This window comes from Bemisia tabaci, chromosome 2 (assembly GCF_918797505.1).
Source record: "Bemisia tabaci chromosome 2, PGI_BMITA_v3".
NCBI classification, from domain to species: domain Eukaryota; kingdom Metazoa; phylum Arthropoda; class Insecta; order Hemiptera; family Aleyrodidae; genus Bemisia; species Bemisia tabaci.
The window spans coordinates 58,816,005-58,839,454 of record NC_092794.1 but is presented as its reverse complement, the minus strand read 5'-3'; the positions used below and the strand labels follow the sequence as shown (position 1 = coordinate 58,839,454).

General features: G+C 36.0%; 1 protein-coding gene across 1 annotated transcript; it reads left to right on the top strand.

Annotated features, from left to right (window-relative positions):
* Window positions 1–23,286, top strand: Nup98-96 (nuclear pore complex protein Nup98-96). Its single transcript, XM_019040828.2, has 16 exons — window positions 1–251; window positions 1,495–1,704; window positions 2,348–2,638; window positions 3,258–3,448; window positions 6,785–6,923; window positions 7,682–7,873; window positions 8,952–9,055; window positions 10,460–10,739; window positions 11,725–11,929; window positions 12,305–12,413; window positions 12,793–12,930; window positions 13,511–13,722; window positions 14,674–14,748; window positions 15,448–15,659; window positions 16,520–16,750; window positions 18,283–23,286. The coding sequence occupies exons 1-16, from the start codon at window positions 239–241 to the stop codon at window positions 21,249–21,251; spliced, it is 5,571 nt and encodes a 1,856-aa protein (XP_018896373.2). The 5' UTR covers window positions 1–238; the 3' UTR covers window positions 21,252–23,286.
* The last annotated feature ends 164 nt before the right edge of the window (window positions 23,287–23,450 follow it).

The following is a 23,450-nucleotide window of genomic DNA, read 5'->3' as shown; positions in this document are numbered from 1 at the left end:
TGCTCTCGTTCTCGTTTCTTCTGTTGCACAAGTTTTTCTCAATTGAACTGAAATAATTCAAGACGCAGTTTATTTATATTACGTAGTTTCCAGAGACGATTATTCTTCGGTTTTATTGATGTTTCAGTGCTCGTTCAGTTACCATTGGTTCTGTGAGATAATTTGAATTTAGAACCTGAATCCACTCTGCCTTTTGCCGCCCGCACTCATCAATGACCATCGCGTGTTAGCAATCAAAATGTTTGGCCAAAGTGAGTTTTGAATGGTATTTCATTTTACCTTTAAGTTTCATCCTTTTTCTGTTTCTTTTCTCCCACGGAACATGCCATCATCATTCGCAGCTTGTTTATTTATGCATCTGTCAAAATCCTTGGCTACCGAAGTTGCCTTTTGATGCAAGCCCATGCCAAGGCGCAGAATTCATGATGTCCTTATTACTTAAAATTTCCGTTAAATATCCTGAAAAACATCGTTAAATCCTTGATTTTCTTCATCAGATGTTACAAAATGTGTAACATTAGTCGAATCCAATTTATACGTACTTGTTACAGGCTTACCACTCACGAACGGTTATGTTGACAGATAACGTCAAGTTGCTGTGTCAAAGTTTTCTTTCTCAATTCTATTTTCTTCCCCTGTTCACCAAACTTTATTCCATGGTCTGAATGCTCTCTTGAGTTCCTTTGACATAGTGTGAAAATGAAGTGTGTTTATTCAAGAACAATTTCTAATTTCCGTTATGAAATGGTCCTAAACAGTTCTTTTTCACGACAAAGCAGCTTTGGGTTCCTTAGTTCCATGTTTATTCCCATTTTCTTCTTAATGCAAATCTGAATTGAACATATCTTGTGTTTTTCTCTTTCAGGGTCCTCTTTTTTATGATTTATTTCAGATGGTAAAATTCACAACATTGTGAAATATATTTCTCATTTGTTTATATTGCATCCGGAGTCTGACAATTACTAACTATTCTAAGAGATGTTCATAAATTGGTGAGGAATTTCTTCTAATAGTCAGAAGTACTATCAGCCCCCAGTTAGCGTTCTGAAACTGATCTGTTAAGTAGTGCTGACATCTTGATCTGAGGCGACACCAGAACCTGTCAATGGCCGAATGGCTGCGGATTCCAAACTATCATTAAACCTTCAGATCAACCAAATTTCTCAAGACATCTCTGTTTTGTCGTTAAAGTCAAAATCTTCAGTTTGACAGAAGATTTTATTCTGTGATGGACGCTCTTCACTGATTGACAACCACCATATTTTATATGGCCAGAAAGTCTGAAACAAACTAATTCAACTCAAATTAAATCTCGAATTTTATTCAGAAAAATGAGGGGAGACACTTAGGCAAACAGGAAATTTATTCCTGATTAACTGCATCATGTGGCCTCCATGAGGCGTTGAAAGCCTTGCTTCTCATCTGCTCTTTCTCATTGATTCTCTAAAATTTGTAATTTTGCTTTTTGTGATTCCAAATGATCTTAATTTCCAGGTACCCCGTTTGGTGCTGCTTCAACATCAAATACAGGTTTTGGCCAATCAACATTTGGCAAACCTGCCGGGTTTGCAGCTCCAGTTTTTGGCGGAGGGAACACCTCCTTGTTCAACCCAACACCGGCCCAACCTCAAACTGGGGGTCTCTTTGGTTCTTCCACTACCACTCCAGCTTTTGGACAACCTCAAACAACACAAACTCCTTTTGGTAAGAATAACATTAAAGATAAGCTTTTATTATCCACTTAATGTCGATTTCGTACTAGGTAAATGGATAATCTTGCACTTCTGAGTTTTTCAAGCAATTCTAGCAGAAATGTTGAAACTATATCGGCCTTTTTTCGAGACGGCGTCTAATAGTAGTAGTAGTAGTAGTTGTTTTTATAGGCGTCTAATAGTATTTGCAGCATGATATGGAGTTGGATGAGTTAAAAAGATCAATAAGAGAAAGAAAGGTCGAGCAAGTGCTTTAAACCTAGGAACCCACTTTTCGACTTTATTTTCTACCTTTACAGTAACCTGAAGCCTGACTGAGATGGATTTTCGGAAGGCGCATGGCAGTCTGTTAGTCTTTTGAGAAAGGCCCAGGTCCGTCATGAATGAACTTGCCTGATAATAAAGGTTGAGACAAAGTAACATCATGCTCGACGTCTTGTTCAGATTTTGAGTGTGAAGTGAACATTAGCAATGAGTAGTAGATAGATGAAAAATGTCACAGAAAAGGTGCTTGGCAGCTTATTTAATTGGGACGTTTATTGTTAATGGGAATGAACTTTATTGAACCTGATGGATTACAAATGCTACATAATCATTACATCAAATCTCTTAATTTTCTCTCATCTGTTTTGCAGGACAAACTTCTGGCTTTGGCTCAATTTTTGGTCAGCAGCAGAATGCTACAACAAGTGGTACTTCGGGTACCCTTTTTGGGGCACAGCAGAATCCTGCTACTAGTTCAGCAGGTGGAACATTTTTTGCATCGTCAAACACATCAGCATTTGGTCAAACAAAGCCTTTCAGTTTCGGCACTTCAACAGGCTTGTTCGGACAAACACAGCAGCCGGCCCAACAACAAACTTCGTTGTTCGGCCAACCTGCAGCACAGACCTCAAGTCTCTTTGGAGCCTCAGCCTCAGCAACAAGTACGTATTTCTGTTGCTTACAAAAAATCTCTCCAAGAACTTAAATTTTCAAGTGCATTTTTTTTCTTTTTCCTCTGCCTGAACTGTCATGAAACCTGCAAACGAAGCCTCTTTCTAATTCAATACTTTAAAGAAAAACGAAGAATCAAGAAAAATGTTCCTAACTTCAAATAGTGCCCCTATATCCCTAAAGAACATAACGCTCATGCCCTAAGACTTACTAAAATTTCTTTCTCCCCAAGCCTTGTATGAATTTGTAAGGCTAGACAAAATTGTAATCAAATTACTATTTTTACAAGTAGGAATTCCAATCAGTCATTCATTTGATTGAATTATGCAGTTTTACAACAAACCGTACTATTTTTATAAGAATAGCCTTCTTGTGATTGACCCCATCTAATGCCTACCATTTGTATTTAAATTTCTTACTTCAATAGAAAAGATGCATTCAGAGCATGGAATCACTTTTCCTTGAGAAAAATAAACATAGGCATGGGGGCATACTAGGAAAAAATAACGGAAAGAATTATTGGGGGGAAAAGAAGTCTCTGTGTTTTTAAAGCACCTGCTTTAATCATATCCATCTGTGTCTCAATAAGTGTTTTTCATTTTCTTGTAGATATTGTGGGAACACCAATTAAATTCAACCCAGTAACAGGAAGTGACTCCATGGTGAAAAATGGTGTCACCACACCAATTAACACTCGTCATTATTGTATCACATGTATGAAAGAGTATGAAGGAAAGTCCCTTGAAGAACTGCGATTGGAGGATTATATGGTCATCAAAAAAGGAGGACAGCAGCCGCAGGTATTTATTCTCTTTTTAAGCAGCTTTAGAAGTAGAAATATACTTTGTCTAAAAACAAAATCAGTAGGTTGCCTATGAAAAATGGATACGTAGATCAGCAATTAGTATACATGACAGAGATAAGTTAGCAACAATGACACATTGTATGATGTGGCATGGACAAAATGTTTCTCTGAAATGAATTTTTACACAGCAGCTCTGCAGTACAAATCAGCAGATCATAACATATTTACATGTTTTTAATAAGTATAAGACAATAACTAGAAGCTTTCACGAACATTTTAGTACGTAAAACCAAGGAAAAACGTTTAGATAATCAGACCAAACTGGTGAGAGTTTAAAGCTTGGGTTTTAAACGATGTTATTCTTAGAAAGAACAATTGTTAGAATTTTAATCGCTCAAAACTATCAGAATAAAATGATCATGCTCTATTGGCACAAACTGAATTGAACCTACTGCAGTGTATTCTCTTGCATACTTAACCTTTTATCTCCTGTTGCCATGTATACTTGTTCCTGAAAAACAGCTAAACTAAAATTTACTAGCATTCATGCCTTCATTTGAATTTACCACCCTCATGCTAGGTAGGAAATTCAAATGAAGTCAAACATGTGAATACATAACTGCATAGCTCTTAGGGATCAGTTTATTTCCTGAGAATTTCTTTGACCTAGAGAAAGCTGCATTTATATTTCTAACTCAACAGTGAAAATGTTGAGAATATTTCCTGTTCAAAACTCAAATACGTACAAATTTCTCAGTTTAATTTCACACTAATGGTTCCCCCGCACAATATCCATTTTCCTGTGGATAGGTACATTTATGTTAATATTTCATCTTTTAATTTTTGATTAATTAGTTTTGCTGGCAAAAAAAGCTAAGTTTCAAGTAGCTTTTAGAGTATATTCAAATTATTTTCTTATGCTGATGTTGTTTTGTTTAGCATATATATGGCTTCTCAAATTCAAATCCCGAGTTTGCAGCTCTAAATCGAACTCGAACCGGAATTAGAACGAGAAGAGGAACCAGGATCCAAATTGCAATCCTTGTCTTTCACTCCTAGCTAGCTCCTGCATTTTTTTTCACTGCTCATTTTTACTACCCATCTCGAACCTACTTTCTCCTTTTTTTGCTTTGTTCCAATAAAACACTCTGTTTCCCACCTTAATTTTTATTTTTTTCATTCCTTTTCTACATCATCCAAAATTGATCAGCTAACTCTTCCATCCTCCTAATCTTTAACAAATGAAACCAACATTTAACACGCAGTAAATTGACCCTTGAGCAAGTATTTAACTTTGATCAACGGATAAATGGTGGATACTTTTGGGTTTTCACATGTGAAAACCTGAAAGTCACCATTTGCTATAATTCGTTTTTTTTTTTTTTTTAAATTGAAGTTGCTTTTAGTATTTATATGAAATTAACGCGTAGTCTCCAAAATTATAGATTTTATTTTAATCCAAAAAATTAGGGATCTGTGAAGCTTTTTCGCGTTTTTCAAAGCAAAGCGAAGCAGACTAAAAAAACCTTTCAAATACGCTGGATGCAACCCGCAGAATTTCGTGGCGGTCACTCCAGCGAGTCGCGACTCAGCGTGCGGTAGGCATGCGGTGGTGATAAATTTAATTGAACACCGGGAAATACGTGAAGACTACACTCATTAAATTTCCCTCCTTTTCCCCTAAATTTTAAGAATAAATTTTTATTGAAATGCCAGCAGATCTACGATTTTTTTTTTTTTAACTTGCCATCGGTTTTGCTTTAATTATCACGGAATGATAAAAATAAAAACTGTTTTTACTTTTTCTTTTTCTTTTAATTTTTTTCTAAATCTATTTTAATTTAAAACATAGCAATACCTTCAAAATTGTTGTAAATGTAATTTGAAAACTATCAATTTAAACTTTTCAAAAAATTTTATTATGATGGAATTGATTTTGAGAGAAAAGGCGCTAAACAACGCGGAGCGGCTGCAGGGCCGCAAACGCATACGCAAAAAACCGGTTTAGGCGAAGAATTATCCATCAATCATTGGCATTTGGCATCGACTCCGAAACAGGGCGAAAATTTGAATTACCGCGATATTTTTGCTTCGCTTCGCTTTTTCCGACCTCGCGCTTTGTTTTGCGTTCGCTTTGCAAATGCGAAGCTTCGCGGACCCCTAGAAAAAATTTAAATATGTCCATGAAGCTGTAGTGGTGTAACTCATTCAGCATACTACATTTGAATCATATGTAATTGACAAGTTTCCGAACCACAGTATTGGAAGCAGATATAGTTGCCCCTCTGAAGTAGGATAACGTCACTGTGCTAGCTTTTATTAAACCGTATCTGTTTCCTCTAAAATTGCTCTTTATACTATTTTAAAGTTGTAAGAGCTCCTGTTTAACAACTTTCTAAGAAATAGTAGACATTTCATCAGGGATATTCAATGGAATGGTCGTTTGTAGAGAAGTATACGTTTCTAGTACTGATTCTCAAAAAGAACATTATGAGCAAATGTAGAAATGACATGCCGATCCCTGTATCTTGGAGTGCAACATTAAATATTGGAAAGACATGGCTATTTTTTTCTCATTAAAAGCTGTACCAATCTTTCGTAGATGATGTAGTGCCTTTCCAAAAGTAGTTCCCAAAAATGTCATGAAAAAATATCCCTAAGTTTCTTCCAAAGAAGCCAAGTAAATATTAAAATATTGAAATGCTGCAATCAAGTTTAAGGATTGGGCATTGAGAAACTTGATATTCTTGTTATTAAAAATAATTTAAGATGCCTCGACCTTTTTTCTTTGCCGAAGGTCAATTTACCGCCTATTTACTTCAACCTCACGATTGCATCTCCATCACTTCTAGATTGGCTTTTCCTCATTCCTTAAAACTTTATTTGGAAAGACTCGGACCCAAGTGCGAGTTCATGATTTTCATTATAATCCATTTTCGAAGTCCAGTCAGTAATGAAGGGTTAAGGAATAGTACTTCCTAACGAACAATTTGGGCGACAATGAGTTAGCAACTTTGCCGCATTCTACAATATGTAACACGCAAGCTAATGCTTTTAGGTTTTTCCAATTCCTCGCGGGAGCACTGTAATGTATTAAACAAAATTTGCAAACTTAACCTCATTATCACAAAAATGGCGAGGTTTTTTCTTCATCCTGCAAAATTATCAGTTTGCAGATAGGCAGCATTTGTTCTTGGCTATCGTAGTGTTTTCATTTACACGTATATATAGCATATTCCCCACGAAATGGTGTGGACCCAGCACCATTTCCCCACCTTGTTATGTAACATATTACGAGCTTTACTAACGAGATGTACATGTATCATTATAGGGCACAACTCCTGGTCTTTTTGGATCCACAGCTGCACCCACTCTTTTTGGAGGGGCTACCACCAGTACAAGTACGGGGACGGGTATTTTTGGATCCACAGAAAACAAACCCTTGTTCGGAGGAACAACAAGCGCTATTGGTAAGTAAAAGTCTTTGGAGTTATATTCTGTACAGCTGTATTCTTTGCAGCTCTCAAAAATTAACTTCAACTCTAAGTGCTCAATAGACTGTTAGAGCAGCTTAGATACCAAGCCCCATTATCTAGGCAATCTGATTGAAAATTCCGGTAAAGTATGGTGGGCACAATATTTTTCTTTTATTTCAATTTGCATAAGAGAACGAAGCACTTCTTGTGTCTTAAAAATTGAAACTCTCCGCTTGCCAAAGAACCAGAATCTCCTCAAATCCAATCGAACACGGTCCTAATTTCAATGTGCTTTTCAATGGACTTGCTTTAAGCTTCAAATTATCGCGGTGGATAATTTCATACGCTGTGTTTGTAAAGGGCGATATCCTGCTAATATTGGATGTAAAACCTCGGTGCTTGGACAGAGCGTAACTACTTTTACAAATTTTACACTGGCATTAATGTTTCTGTATTATCCCTTAATTCTCAATCAACTATAATCAATGAAAAACTATAACTAGTTTCCCAAATTACCTCATAAACTCCCACTTCTAGTTTGAAAGGAATTGAGTATAGTTAAACATAAAATCATGTATGTAATCCTGAAAAATTTAAGAGCCAACACATTTTATAAAGCACAGGATGGGTAGAGGAATATATGTTAAAATATATGTGGGATTAAATGATCATCCTTTTATCAAGTTCTCTTTTCGAATGCTATTTTTTTCCTATGAAGCCGAAGATTTCAATTGTTTTTTTCTTTATTACAGGCACATTTGGCAGTACGTCTGGTGGCACATTATTTAGCAGTAACACAGGCACCACTGATTTGTTTGGTAAAAACCAAACGGCACCAGCTTTTGGCGCTCCTGCGGCAACTCAAAGCACAGGATTCGGCTTCAGTGCTCCGACTACTTCCAATATGTTCGGCACAAATACCGCTCAAGTCCGACCTTTTGGAGGTATGGATTATTTTCACATACCAATGGGGGATGTAATTTATATTCAAAAATAAATTTAAAGAATGAAAATAAGATACTTTGAGTTTGAAAGCATGAACTAAAAACTAACGAGCGTCTTAGATTGCTGTTAGAAAGACTTACATTAAAAAATTTTCAATTTACCATCGGGAAGTTACAGCTTTTCTTCATATGTGTAGTCAATCAGTAGAATTAATACATAGAGTACATAGAGTTGTAATGTAAGTGGGAGAGCTGGCGCCACTTTTAAGCATTTTCCATGTCCCGAATTCCGAGACTCCTGTGTGACGCTGGGTCACTTTTTCGATACATGATCGATTGTTTGCGATAAACGGGTACCCGGCCATCCGATGACAACAACAACAACAACAACAACAAAGGAGATAGGAATTACCACGTATTCCACACCGCCATTTTGGATCGAAAATGTGTCGAAAAAGCAACCCGAACTCGGCGCACACCGGGCTTGGAATTCGTCGAGCAGAACATGGCGCCAGCTCTCCCACTTACATTACGACTCTATGTACTCAATAAATTAATATTATGACAAAGGTCCTTTTTTTTTTTTTTTAAATGGTTTGCAAGGATGGGATCACAGCACTGTGCAACATATTTTCTCCAAAAATGTTCACAAAGAAAACGAATTGCACAATGGAAAGCCTGGAAAACAAATCGAAAACAAGATATAAATGTTTACAATTAACATTGGTTAAATGGCAACAATAGGAATGACGTCATTTGTATAATCTGATTTCCATTTGATCTGTGTTGAAAATAATTGTTGATATCTCGTTCAGGAGTTAATTTCCAAACTCTCTATTGTGTGGATCAATTTCTAAGTAAGATTTTGAAGAAAAGACACTTGTTTCTAGCTCAGACCGTTGTTAGTGGCAATCTAAGGATACTTCGCAAAAAGTTTTTTCCCTGGTGCATTCTGAGAAATGAATAAGATATTTCTTGAGTAATCAATATGAACGTAGTTTGATGCTAAATTTCCAAAAAAGCAATCTCACCTCATTTTTAAACTGTAAATCACAACAAACATCTTTACTTATTTCAGCAACAACTCAAGCACCTACCTTGTTCGGAAGCACTCCTCAACAATCTTCTCTTGGCTTTGGAACCTCAACAAGTGGCTTTGGAGGATTTGGAACTCAGAATCAGGTTTGGTTTTTCTTTTTTTCCTCTAGATGATAAATTTTGTTGGAATGAACCATTAGACAGGGTAAAAAATGAATGGACACAGATAATTTTCTCTCATTAGAATGTTTTGTAGAATTCAATGGATGCGCTAAAAATTTCCAGGTACAAATTGAAAGTAAGAGAAAGGCTTTTTTCAAGTATATCAATCCAAATTTCTCTCTACAGAAAAATTATAGTCCCACAAAATTGAGCTTCAAAATAATTTCAATATGTTTTACAGTGAAAAAATTGAATTAATTTACTGAATTCTTCTTGACAATTGTAAGTGTTATATTTAAAAAGGAGTTGTAATTGTATGTCAAAGAAATAAAATTGTTTTCAACCCCCTGTTTGGCCTCTATTGATCTTGGATTTTTTGAGAAAGAAAGAAAAAGAAAGTTTCGGTTAACTGATTCTGATGAATACCAATATTGTCAATTTCTCCTACATAAATCAAGTTTTAAAATTTTTGTTATCCTCTACTGCTTGAAATTTTGACAAGGAAACATATCCTGTGGACGTTTAATTCTTACCCTGTCGAACACATTGCCTGCCATGCCGGTTTACTTGACTGGCATTGAAGGTTTCTTCAAGCGCCTTGCCTGCTAGTCATTTTGATGGGGATGCAGTGGCTTACATTGAGTACTCATGACAGGCTGGCCCTAGGGGGAGAAAGCTTCACTGAACTTTTGTTCTATGTTCTTTTATTTTTGGAGGGAGAAAAAAAATTATGGCGCTGGTAGAAATATGTGCCCAAAACACTGCGGCAGGCAGTATGCTAATCGTCCATTGTGAACATTTATTTTGCGTTAAGTGAGGAGTGTCAATATGCTTCCAATTAGTAAGGCCAAAGGTGATGAAACTCTGTATCTCCCAAGCTATGTTCTATTTAAAAGGTCTGGATTAGGTCTTGGTGCTGTCAGGTTAATTGCACGCAAATTTACTAAGATACTTACAAAGCACTGGAAGATAAAAAGTATTTTACTTATAATAACCAAAAATTAAAAAAAAAAAAAAAAAAAAAAAAAAAAAAAAAACCCAGCACAATAGAGCAACTAATTATTGTATCAAACTGAGAAAAATGCGGTGCCTGATTAGCTAAAATTTCAAATTTTAAATTCCATCTCCTAGCACAAGAGAGCGTATTGAGGCAAATCAGGAAGAAAAAACAAAAAGTGTGTTGCTTTCTTAATCAACTATATTGTTAGAAATTATCAATTTTGAAATTTTAAGATGTATTTTTCAAATTATTTCATATCAACTGCATCTTAGGAAAATGCTTTTCTTGTCTAATTTACTTAACATCTGAAGCAATTTGTGTTTAAATGCATTAAATTCAGTCAAAGGTTTCACATTGTGATTTTGTTGAATGTTTGTTTTTGTTAGGGTGGTCTTTTTGCCCAGAATAAACCTGCATTTGGCTTGGGCGCAACCACAACAGCTGGCTTTGGGTTTGGCTCCAACACTGCAACCAACACGTCTGCATTTGGCGCTAAACTGGGAACCGCATTTGGATCAACGCCTGCCAGCACAGGATCAACTTTTGGCTCCACCATGTTCAACACCACGGCCACTTCACAACCAACATCAGGACTCTTTGGGTCCACGCTCAAACCAACTGCGACTTTTTCATTTGGTCAAACTGCAACAACCAATACCTCTTTGGGTAAGTACATGAGACCTCCATTGAAGGGATTTTTCTCCCATTTATTGGAAGGAAAAAACTATCTTTCTGCCAGATCTTCATTGCTTTTCCAGAACCAAATTTGCATTAGCAATTATTATTCTAGCAAAAATCTGTAAAATTTGCACCAGAATTTTGTATTTGCCTTAGTTACTTATAGCTCAAATCAATGCTCCTTCAAATGATAGCATTTTAAGGCAATTCATTGTGAAACTTTTTGTCACCCGCAGTACGTTTCAACCATTTGTGAAGAGATCAATATAGGAGCATACTTAAAATTTTCCAATTCTGTCCTATCCTCTGGCACAGTCGCTTCTAATCTGGCAGCTGCCAATACCTTCAAACATTTCAGTTTGAATTTTTTTCCTGGCTTGCTTGAAGGGGGAAAAAGAACAAGGAATTAAAGGAGAAGAAAAAAAGTTTAACTTGCAAAAGTTAGAACCTAGTGGGGTGTTTTCAATCAGGATCGATGAATTTTGCTTGGAGCAGGCTCTAAGTTTCACAATTTCAAATTAGGTAGAATTTTATGCAAAGGCGAAAAACAGATTAGGACGATTTTGACGACATTAACATGTTTCAGACTTGCACAGTGAAGGATGAAGTACCAAGGTTTTATTGTGCTCTATAAATAATTAATGTTCAATGTCGTGCATCCTCAAAATCATCTTTTGATTTAAAAAAAGAAAAATGTTTCTACCTCTAAAAAAAAATTTAATAAGCTCTATGCTAATCCTCAAGATAAGTGAATCTTATCTACACCTGATTCAAATCCCAATCGGAGCTATATTTTCTAAAGATTTTGCCACAAGTGCTGAAGGGAAATGAGGGTCCCCTCATCAAACAATTGAAATTTCCCAGGGTTTAAAATACAATTTTGTTTTGAATTTTTTTGTCGGTAGCCCTAAGGTTTGATTTCAAATTATTCCGCTAAGATATTTAATATTGTTCTTTCATTTTTTTCAATCAGGTGGTGGGTTAAACCTTGGTAGCAATATGTTTGGCAACAATGCTGCAAAACCTGGTGGTTTATTTGGCTCAACAACCAACACTGGCGGAACTCTCTTCGGATCTAACACATTCGGAGGTGGATTGGGTTCTGGTTTTGGAACAGGAACTAACACAGGCCTGGGATCATCTCTATCATTTGGTGGCAACACTCTTGGATCTACAGCGTAAGTTATTTCTTTGATTTATTAGATTTGTACATATTTTTATCCCTAAACTTCCAAGCATTCCACAGATGGTAGTTTTTTTATCTCTATTTCAATTAATATATTTGTCAGTTTGCCATTCTGTTCTAGTTGTTTAGCTCACACCATGTGGTTCTTGATGTGAATAGATTTTTTGTGCCGGTAGTATTTTTTACTCCGGGCATGTATAAATTCAAAATAGACTCATCTAAAGGATAAAAAAATGACATCCTTGTTTACTTTTTTGTTATATGCATTCTGCAATTTATATAACATACTTTCCTTGATTTTGATTGAAGTCTATTTCTCTGTTCTTCGCCCTCTCCACACTAAAAAGATTTTTATTTTGTTTTCCAGGACCAACCAGACCCAAAACACTACTGTCAATGGCAATGTGAATCAACAGATTTTAGCCTTGGCCTCGATGCCTTTCGGTGACACCCCATTGTTCAAGAACTTACTCCCGGTAATTGAATTTTTTAGTTTTCTCTACTAGGCATTTTAAGGTATTAAAACTACGGTATGATAACTTTAATCATATTATAATCAAATAGCTGAAGGAAAAAGTGTATTAATTTTCGGCATTGCAGATAACGTGCCTTATTTTTCTCTTTCAGAGCCCAATTGATAATTTTTATTAGAATATTGTATGATTTCTCTTCGTCCCATTAAAAATATCCTCTAAATATTTCCTGCATAAGTTTCAAGTGATATGTGTAATCTCATAAAGATTTGTGTAACTGTTCTAACTGTTTAGATCTGATAATGGAAAGAAAATAAGTAAGTATTCCTCAGTATCCAACTTAGGTTTCATTATTTATAATATTTTATTTTTTTTCCATCAGGTAACTGGTAAAGCAGATACTCTCCTGAAATCTGTTCCCAAAAGCAAAAGTATGTTTTCGGAGAAAGATTACAAAGTATCACCTCGGCAGAGTCCTGGCATTAAAGTCAGGCCAGTCAATCGCTCTGATTTTTCAAAGGTATGTCAAAAGCATTTAATAGGAGGCCACATTGTAACTGCATTAGACCTTATTTACTGTGCCATTCGCTTGCAAGGAGTTTATCAGAAGGTTTGAATGGGCAAGTTGAATTGACTTGCTCGGAAAGTGATTTGGTGATGTCCATTTTTCCTAATTTTAAGAAAACTGGAAAAAACTGCAAGTATTAAACCATGGTGGATTGTAGAAAACGATTCATATTTTTTTTCTAGCCCCTCTCCTCTCTAAAATAGAGAAATTTGAAAGAAAGAGAAAATGGATATTAGCTGCTTTTGTATAAGTCGTCAAAATCTCTGAGTTACAAAACTATTCAGTCCGTCTAGAAAGTATCAAAAACATGATAAACTGATAGATTATTATTCTGTGAAAAGATGAAACTATTCAAATCCGTAGCTTGTGAAGAATGTTTCTTAAAGGAGCTAATGGTAGTAAACTTAACTCCAGATATTGTCACACAATTTAAGTATGATCTACTTTAAAGTTGAGTCGCCTCACACAAATTTTTAAGTTTAAGGTATGTATGTATGGGTTTGGTCTCAATCTATTTTATGGTCTATTCTAGAAATCATTATTTGATGGTTTGGAAGATATCAAAGATCAACAAGGTTCTCTACTAACGAAAAGTAATCCGAAAGCCCTCGTTTTACCTGCCAAGGATTTCAGCTCTCCAAACAAAAAAGCGAATGATGATGAAGTCACAATTCAGTTAGAACCACCTACAATTATTTCAAAATTCGCAAAATCTACATCAGCTGCATCGGATACCAGTGTTTCGTAAGTATTTTCTCTGTAATGTAAAATTTTCTTAATTTGGAGGGGGCTTTTCCACACAAGCTATAGGTCAAGTGATTAACAGTTCTTAAAATTTTGTTCACTCACTTCCGACGAAGTCCGTTTGTATTGTACAGATGCATTTCAAGCGAGAGGCTTGATCATTGCTGCGACTAGGAGATTTTTCTTAGCCTCCCCATTTTAAAAACTCCTCTTTCCTCTAAAATTTTGAAGAGATGACGTTTTTTCTATTCTAAGTACAAATTACTGCAATTTTGGGATAGATACACAATTTTCACCCTTCAGTGGAAAAGATGCGCTTTCGTTGTTGGTGCCCCCATTTTTGAAGCCTTCCTTTTCTCACCTATGACCGATTGTGACATGCAGGTCGTATGACTGAGAAGTTTTTGTGCTCATGGTATTTTGGTTATTATATTCTTGTGCAATATGGGAAGGCTTTCACTTCCACTATAGATCTCCATTGCTCAAATCTGATGAGCAAAAAAATATCCTAGTAAAGGATTAAGTTAGGCCAAACAATAGATCGAAAATCATATGAAAATATATTTAACCACAAACGGACTCAAAATGAACCTTCAATATTTTTCACTCATGTTGTCTGATTTTCTACTTCTTGTTTAGCGTAGGGCTGTTCATCAATGGTTCAAGCATTCATATGGAAAAGTGAGAGATATAACATCTTTGAATTTGTGGCCGATGTAACAATTTTAAAAGATGACTTTTTTCAGTCTTATTATAAAGAAAAGGATATTAGGAATAGATGAAAAATTATTTTAAACAATAAAAGAAGCGCTCCTAATCTCCAGTGTGATTTTGGTCAGTATCCTGAATGCCTCTTATAAATAAACATTGGCATTATTCAGTAGTTTTTCAAACAGATGAATTAGATTGAAATCTATTGTTAATCGATTTACTCATTTCTCATTCTAACAGGAATATCAAGAAGTCAATGATCAGTTGTGCCATCCAAACACCCTCCAGAACTGAAGATTTTTCAAGCCGAAATGGGTAAGTTGTCCCCAGTCCTCAGTCATGACAAAGTTTAAGATTTCCCCCTCCCCCCTCTCTTTATTTTTTGTTTTCTCTATCTCAAGACTTCAGTGTTTCATATTTTTATGAAGACAAAGAACAGAGATAGAAGGGAAGAGATCAATAAATCGTAGATGAAAGTACCTTTGCTGCGGGCCGATTGTTGAAATTGATAGACAAAGGAGACAAAAGAGATACGGAAGGGTCCTGTTGGTGGAAGCGGGTGGTTCCAATAGACAAAGGGGGTAGGTAATAGACTAACTAACGGCAACCCACGTTAGATCTGACAGTTAGTCTATCATTTTCTCCCTTTGTCTGTAAGAACCACCCATTTCAACCAATAGGATCGCTCCATACTGCCTATGTCTTCTTTGTCTATAGCTTTGTCCATCAATTTCAATAATCAGCCCGCTGGGCTTGTATATTAAAAGTAAAGTCAGTGCTGAAGCCTAGAATGAGCCATCTGATAAATTTTTACTTTGCTATCATCTAAACTAACAATGTAAATTACTTTCTCCTTTCATGGACCAATGAACGCTCATGATGATAATTATTGCTGCCGTGAGATAAGTTTCTCGGCATCTCCATTAGCTTTCAAAGCAGAGCAACATCTCCTTATCTTATTTTGTTTTAAACGTTGTATTTTTACATTTTTTTCTTCTTTAAATTTTCTTCCAGAGAAAGCAACTCCAATGATTCTCCCTCCACAAAGAGTGGCTCCAAATCGTCAAGTTCGCCAGTGATGAACAACACCATGACACTCTTACTTCCGCAGAAAAACACCGCTGCCTTAGATGGGTCGCCATCACCTCCAGTGGTTGACAGTTCCAATCATGATGTCAGTAACGAGTCGGAAAATAGACGAAGCTTGGATGAGACATCAGCATCTAGTGAGGATTTATTAGCTTTTTTTCTGTAACTCTTAACAACTATTTTTGCTCTCAATTTTTCCTCCTTTTTTATTTCCTTCTCTTTCTTACCCTCAATGACACTAACAAACAACTTTAACCAAGACTAACTTAAGATTAAGTTTGTTAATGTGAAACCTGAAGTCAAAATATAAATGAAGATTTGATTTTTAAGGAATAGAAAAGTCATCCATATCCCCTCATCCTCATCAAGTCTCCTTTGTCTTAAATCTTTTACCTTTACTGAGGAAGTAAAATATTCATCCAAACGGATTCGGAACAAGGGGTCTATTCTAAAATAAATAAATGCTAATATCCGGATTTTTTGGCAAGCCCCCCCCCCCCCCCCTCCCCGGGACCCTCTGTAACACAGTTGTGATCCAGATCCCTATCCATCAACATATATTTAGAAAAAAAAAAAATGGTGTAATGCTCTCCTTGAGCCCCCTAGATATTTTATGAATGACCCCTTAGTACAGTTTTGCTCCTGGAGTTGAATTACACCTCACAGTATTTAAGATCAGGAATGGAATTTTTTTTTTCTTTTTTTTGGGGGGGGGGGGGAGAGATCAATTAGCTTAAACCATTTACTTTGAAATCAATTTGCCCACGCCCCTCCAAAAGGAATCAATAGACTCTTAGGCCCTATTTCAAGAAAATTAACTTGATTATGGTTTATTTAGCATTATGTGTGAATTGAATGCCCAGTTAAGAAACCAAACTTTATCATTATACTTGAAATTAAAGTAGTTTTTGAGTGACCTTTCTTGAAATTTGAGATTTTTTACTCCTTGCTGTGCTCAGTGTCTCATATGAAAACAACAATTTTGTCTCTTTCACAGACTCCTCAAAAAACAATGAATCGGATGGATCCATATCTGCTCCTCATCCTACTGGTATCATCTTACACCGAGTTGGCTACTACACCATACCATCATTGGAAGAACTTACACCGTTGGTTGACGGAGACGGCAGATGCATAGTTGAAAATTTCACCATCGGTCGAAGAAATTATGGAAACATATTTTATCCGGACTCATTTGATGTCTCTGGTCTAGACATTGATTCCATAGGTAAGTGGAAGGAGAGTTGTGTCCTCCAAGAACTGAGCAAAAAAAAGACTTAGTTCAACAAAGTTTTGAAAAAAAAATTTCTCCTGCTAATTTTTGAGTCCCCTTAGTCCTTCTCAGGAATCCATGTAAAAAAAGTAAGAAAGTAAAAGCTGTAATATGCTATTTTTATTTTTGCCACTTCTTACTCTCTCAATAATGCTTTTGAAAAACCATTGCACGCATGCAAGTCAACATTGGGACAGTGTTTTTAAGTAGGAGTCAAGACCTCTCCTTTTTTACCTGAGCAGTTATAAAGAAGGAATGACAATATTTTAAAAAAGTATATGAAATTGCAGTGCGTGTTAGGCAGGTGATAGGAACATAATTTAAAAATTTCCCTGTCAGACTGGATGAGAAATTTCATCCGCAAAAAGTTACAAAAATGTATTACAATATCCTATTGTCTCTAAAAATCAGAGTATTTTAATGTTGCTCAAGTCCAGTCCATTGAATATTCTTTTTTGAGAATACTCATGGATATTGTTCCTTGAAATTTTCAGATACATTATATTACCTGAGCAAGTAGATTTTGTTGGAAAATTAAAGAAAAAACATCCCTAAGTTTTCAAGGGAATATATTAGGGCTGTGAGAATAGTGAATTTTTCAAATGAAGCGAAAACATATAATTTTGCCAATTATTCACGAATAGCAAATAATTAAAGTCAATTAATCACAAATATGAATAGTAAAACGAATAATTTAAAATGACTTTTTCAAGGGCAAAAATTCGCAAATATTACTAAAGTCGACAAACATGTGTCATCAATTATTTAAGAATTTTCCATTTGCTCATATACCTGCATAGAAAACAATGAAATGCTATGATAGTAGCCTAGGTTGTTAAGAATGTGTTTGACGATCCCTGGATGCTGGCTTGACTGTTCCTACAGTTATGTATGCATTCCCAGGATTTAAAGGTAACTGCACAGGTAGTCAAGGTGGTATCTTAAGGATCACCGGACAAATTTTTATTTTTTTATTTTTTTTGGTGTCAATGAAAATGTGTTTAAGAATTTTTCCCATTTTCTGACTTGGTTATTCAACTTTCAATGTGAGGTACCTTTGGCCCAACCAAGATTTGTGGGCCAATCGCTGTTCGCAAACTGGGCAAAGTCGGCAAAGATCAAAGGAGATCCGTCGTTTGCGATATCTTGGATGGAAGCCTTGCGCAGGTCCTCGCAACGTTTCATGATTGCCACTCGGAAATTCGTTATTTTTGATGGCGAGAATATTTGAAAATTCGTTATTCCAGCGTAAATATTTGAATATGTTGGTTCAAAAATTCACAATTCAAGACGGCGCGAATATTCGCATGTCAGACTAAGCGAATATTCGCACAGCCCTAGAATATATATTTTATCAGAAGCAACTTGGCAATTGATACTCTGTAGAATATTTTTCCTTAGCTCTTTAATATTTCAGGGTTAGTCTAATTTTTGTCATGAATGGCTGTTATTGGTTCTAATTTTCTTTTTTTCTTCTTATTTTCCAGTGCACATCCGGCATAAAGAAGTGGTGGTTTATCCAGATGAAAGCATAAAGCCGTCTGTTGGAGAAGGTCTCAACAGGAAAGCCCAAATCACTCTGGATAGAGTTTGGCCTACCGATAAATCTTCTCATCAACCAATAAGTGACCCTGTGAGACTCGTTCAATTGGACTACGAGGGTAAACTTCGAAAAGCATGTGCCAAATTGAAAACCCGCTTTGTGGAATACCGTCCTCAAACAGGGTCCTGGGTGTTTAAGGTTGATCATTTCTCCAAGTACGGCTTGTCCGATTCTGATGAGGAGGAAGATCAAGTCGCAGATGTGAAAAAACTAAAAATGATTGGTGGTGTTCACCCACTCTCCGCCTTAGAGCAAGCTCGCAGAACCAGCATCAACGTTCACCTGAAAAAACAAATGCAAATGCCGAGTCATTACAATCCTTTTGAGCCAAATGAAGATCAGCATATGCTAGATGAAAATGACTCACTGCTCCTAAAAAATAACTATCACATCGATGATGTAGTCTCTGCTTTATCACAAGAAAAAGTTCATAAAAGTCCAACATCTGAACTTGCCCGCAATCTGGGGACCTCCTCTCACAAAGTGCAACTCATGAAAGCCTCTTTTTACTTGAATCAAGATGAAAACGATGATGCTTACAGCATTGATAGTGACTATATGGACTTTACCAACATGCCTACATCTCGAGCTCATGACTTGGTGGAAATGGATACAAGCCAAAGAGAGATGGCAAGATTAACAGCAAAAACTTTTCCTGTCTTTAGAACGCAGTTTGTTCAACAACCTATTTTGCCAGCTGCAACTAGCATGAGTGTTGGAGCAGGTGATGAAGAACTGGCTTCTCGTGCAAAAGTTACGACCTCTACTAAACTATTCATGTCCCAACCAATTGTTGCCGCACCTCAGCGCTCCCACTTAAATCATCCAAATTCAGTGCTTCCATTTCACCTCTCCAGTGTCGCACGGATTAAAGCTAAATGCATCTCTGATATGAGCCTATTCATGGGTCGAAGTTTTCGTGTTGGTTGGGGTAAAGAACTCAACCTTGTTCACCTGACAACAGACAAATTAGCTGATTCGTTTGAAAAGCACAATGATCTTCAGCAACTGGGAGATCTGCTTGCTGGCAGAACAAAGAGCGACTTCACCAAAACAATCGTTCAGCAACTGAAAATCATCAGTCCTTCGGCATCTCAAACTTTTAAGGATCTAATCCAGAGTCACATGGATGTGAGACTGAAATTCAGCAAACAAGATGTGCAAGACGATTGTCCCGTGTTCTCTCCTGTAGCTGGCATTGAAGCATTGCATGCTCACAGTTTAATAGCTGATCAACAAAGTGAAAATTACACCGACACCAGGTACGCTGCATCAATATGGCAACTTTGCGTCGCTTTATGGGGAAACCTTCCGGACCTTGCTGCGAAAGACGATGAACGAGATCATGCAAGTCTAATGGCACGCAGACATGCATTTAGCGAGTGGCTTCAAAGTGTTGTCCATGCAAGTGTGAAGAAGGACACAGTCAATGAGCAGCAAGTGTCTTCAGTCTTTCACCTTTTGACGGGTAAAAAAATTTTAGAAGCCTGTGAAATGGCGATATCACAAGGAGACTACAACTTATCCTTATTGATATCTCAAGTCGGCAGTAATAATGCTGTCCGAGTTTTAGCTTCAAAGCAGTTGATGCAATGGCGGGATACTGAAGCTGATAAGCTGATAGATGAGAATAGAATTAAATTGACAATGTGCACTGCTGGTGTCCCACTCTTTGAATCTTCTTTTGGTGTCATCAACGTATGTCAAAATCTTGACTGGAAGCGAGCATTAGGCATTCATTTTTGGTATTTAGGATCTCCTGCTGACTCCATAACAACAGCTTTACAAGCCTATGAAAAAGCTTGTAGCGGTGAAGAGAACTATGCGGAGAAACCAGTTCCTTATTACTCAGACGGAGAATTAGACTACGACATTGTTAGAGGAAAGGAGTTTAGCGACGTATGCTTCCATCTGCTGAAATTGTATAGCCAACGGTCACATCCCTTAGAGTCACTTCTGAACCCTGCAACCTATACTGCAGATCCTTTAGATTATAGTTTAAGTTGGTTATTATTAGAGACTCTAGAATCCTTAGGTTACCGTCATATATCTGAGTTATCGGCAGCACATATCCATGTCAGCTTTGCAATGCAACTGGAAGGTCATGGACTGTGGCATTGGGCTGTCTTCGTTCTTCTTCATTTGAAAAACGTTCAGCGGCGGAGACAAGCAGTGTTGGATATCATTGGCAAACACGTCACGTTATCAGAAGATGGGAAAACGACATTAAACAAAACGGAAGTTTTTATCAATGAAACTCTTGGTGTACCCATTGAATGGATTTATGATGCTAAAGCAACGTTGGCGCTCTCTTTTCATAGGTACAATGAAGCTGCATGGTACTTCATTAAATCCAGTCAGTGGAGTCGGAGTCATCAGATTATCATGCAGCACCTAGCAGCCGATGCCATCATCAATGAAAAGTATGATAATCTAGAAGCATTGTTGAGTCAATGTGCAACCAACAGTACAAACATATCTGGGTGGCACCACTTTGGATCGGTAATTAGTGACTATTTAACTTGCGTTCGAGAAGTGAACCATTTGATTGCGGCTCAGGACTCGTCGGTAGCGTATCAACTGGAAAAGCTTCAACCTCAGATCAGTTCAATCTGCTCCCGTGTCCAGCATCTACCTACATTCTCTGCTAAAGACAGGCTTATGCAAGCAGAAATCGCCAAGCGCATCGCTCATATCGTTAGAAGTATATTGATGCTTCAAACGGGAGATATCGGAGCATCCAGTCACATTCTAGCCAGTTTAATAGCGCAGTTACCACTGCCAGAAGACTACGAGCAGCAAGAAATCCAGCAAATTATTGCCCCTTTAATTGACAACTTTGCTTCTTTGTAAGTAATAAGTGAACATTTTCATGAAATACACATCCAATTTATTCATACTAAATTGGAATCCAGTATCTGTAGGAGAAAATTAAGATGCTTTATTTTGTTATACCAGGACTACCAAGGCTTGTGTTAATACATACTATTTTTGTAGATGAGTAAATTGAGTTTTTTTAAAATGAATGTGATACGAATCTGTTATTTTTAGGTTTTTATGTTTCTCTATCTTTTCACATCTAAAACTGTTCCTGGAGCTTAAATTTAAGTGTTGAAATCTCAATACAATTAGCAGCAATTATTTTTTGAAATGTCCAAATGCTGCAAATACAACTAGGCATTACTGAAGTAGGATGAAATTCCTCTAATTTTGTTACAACAAGGTCGCCTCAAGTAGGGAGTACAAAATTCCAAAATTTCAGCCAGAAACAACTTGTAATGATAGAAGATCGATGAATAGAGTGCTTACAAGACAGTTGGGAGAGTTATTAATATCCAGTTAGCTCTTTTATTTTAAGTATATTATTTCACACATGTGGGCTAAGTTGGTCGAATTAATTTTCAAGTTGCTGTGGCAATTCTGTAACAAGTATATATTCCTTCCCCGCCCTCACTGGCTCTTATGAAAATGTGAAAGGGCTAAGGGTTTTAGACCAATGAAAATATTTTAAAAAAATTGGATGAAACTGTCATTTCTACCCTGTTGTCTGAGAGTTGTTAAATCAGATGTAAACCAAGCAATGAAGTATTCTCTCTAGGTATTTCTTGTTCATTAGGTCTCTATCACTGAGCCATTCCGAATAATGTGCTTGATTCAATCATATTTTTAAATTAAAAACATCTTAACAACTTTGTCTGATTTTTCATGTGTCCTCTTTGTATTGAAATGTACCTAAATTTTAGAAATTCGTTTAATGAAGTAATTTTTAATCTAAGTATTGAATTTTAATCCTAGATCATGAAGCTCTAATTTTGTTTAATGCATAAAATAGGTAACAAAATTGAAGGAAGGTTCCAAAGAATTGAAAAATTCTAAATGTCTCATCTGTTCCATGTTTTCTCAAATGCATTATCGAGGCTTTGATTGTGAAAATGACACTCTCCTCCTTTAAATTACATTTAAAATGATTTTCTCACCGAATGTAATAATGAAAAATGAAAAAAAAAAAAAAAAAAAATCAATGATAGAAGTTTACTCTCCAAAACAAGTTTGCTAAATGACTCAGACTCTTGTCTGTCAGGGTGTGTAATTTTTTTTAAAATTAGGTATTTTTATTGAAACACGAAGTATATTGGTCTATTATGATTGAGGAAAATTTAACCAAAATAAAATGTTAAATTGTTTCATACTCAAATTCTACCGAAAAATATTATCTTAGCCCTATAAGTCCAACCGTATTTTAAAATTGTCCCTGTTTTTGAAAATGCATTCAGAAGTTGTAATTTTCCTACTTTTATCCGCCCTTTCTTTCTTAGTGAAAATTTATTCTCTCTTATCAAAATTTTGGTGTTCAATCATTGGTTTAATTATAATCAGATACAATTCGTGATGCATTTACTAAAAAAAATCGTAAATTCACCTGTTTCTCTGAAATTCTTTTTCACATTCCTGTCCGGAAATAAGTGCCCTATCATATTTAAAATTTTGTAATTTACCAGTTACAGTATCTTCTTATAGTGCATCTGGTCTCTTTTCAAAAATTGTTAAGATCTTAATTGACCTATTGTTCTTTTCTGATTAATTTGATTATTTTATTGTCAGCAAATAATAATGCTCCAAGTATTATTTTCGATGACCATGTTAAATATTTTTTGTAACTTCATCCCCGTGAGTTAATCCCTTGTAAATTTTAGCTAGGAAATAAATAATAAGTCTGTTTTTACAAACGAAGACTGCTCAGACTTTTGAATCTAAGAAATTGTAAATTAAAATTATGGGAAAAATTGTTTTGTTAGTTATTACTGTGTACGTCTATGTATATACATTATTTTAACTTGAAAAGAAAAATAATAAATAACTTGGAAACTTTTTATTAAATCAGTAAAAATACTGTCTTTAATTAATATTTTCTTCACTCCTCTACCTTTACCCCATCTTTTATCAAAAATATTGTGTTCAGAAGCTACAAAAACTGAGAATTTCCAAGATTTCATAAGGGCACTAATATTCTCCATTAAAATCAAGGAACAAATCCTGACACAAATGTTCATA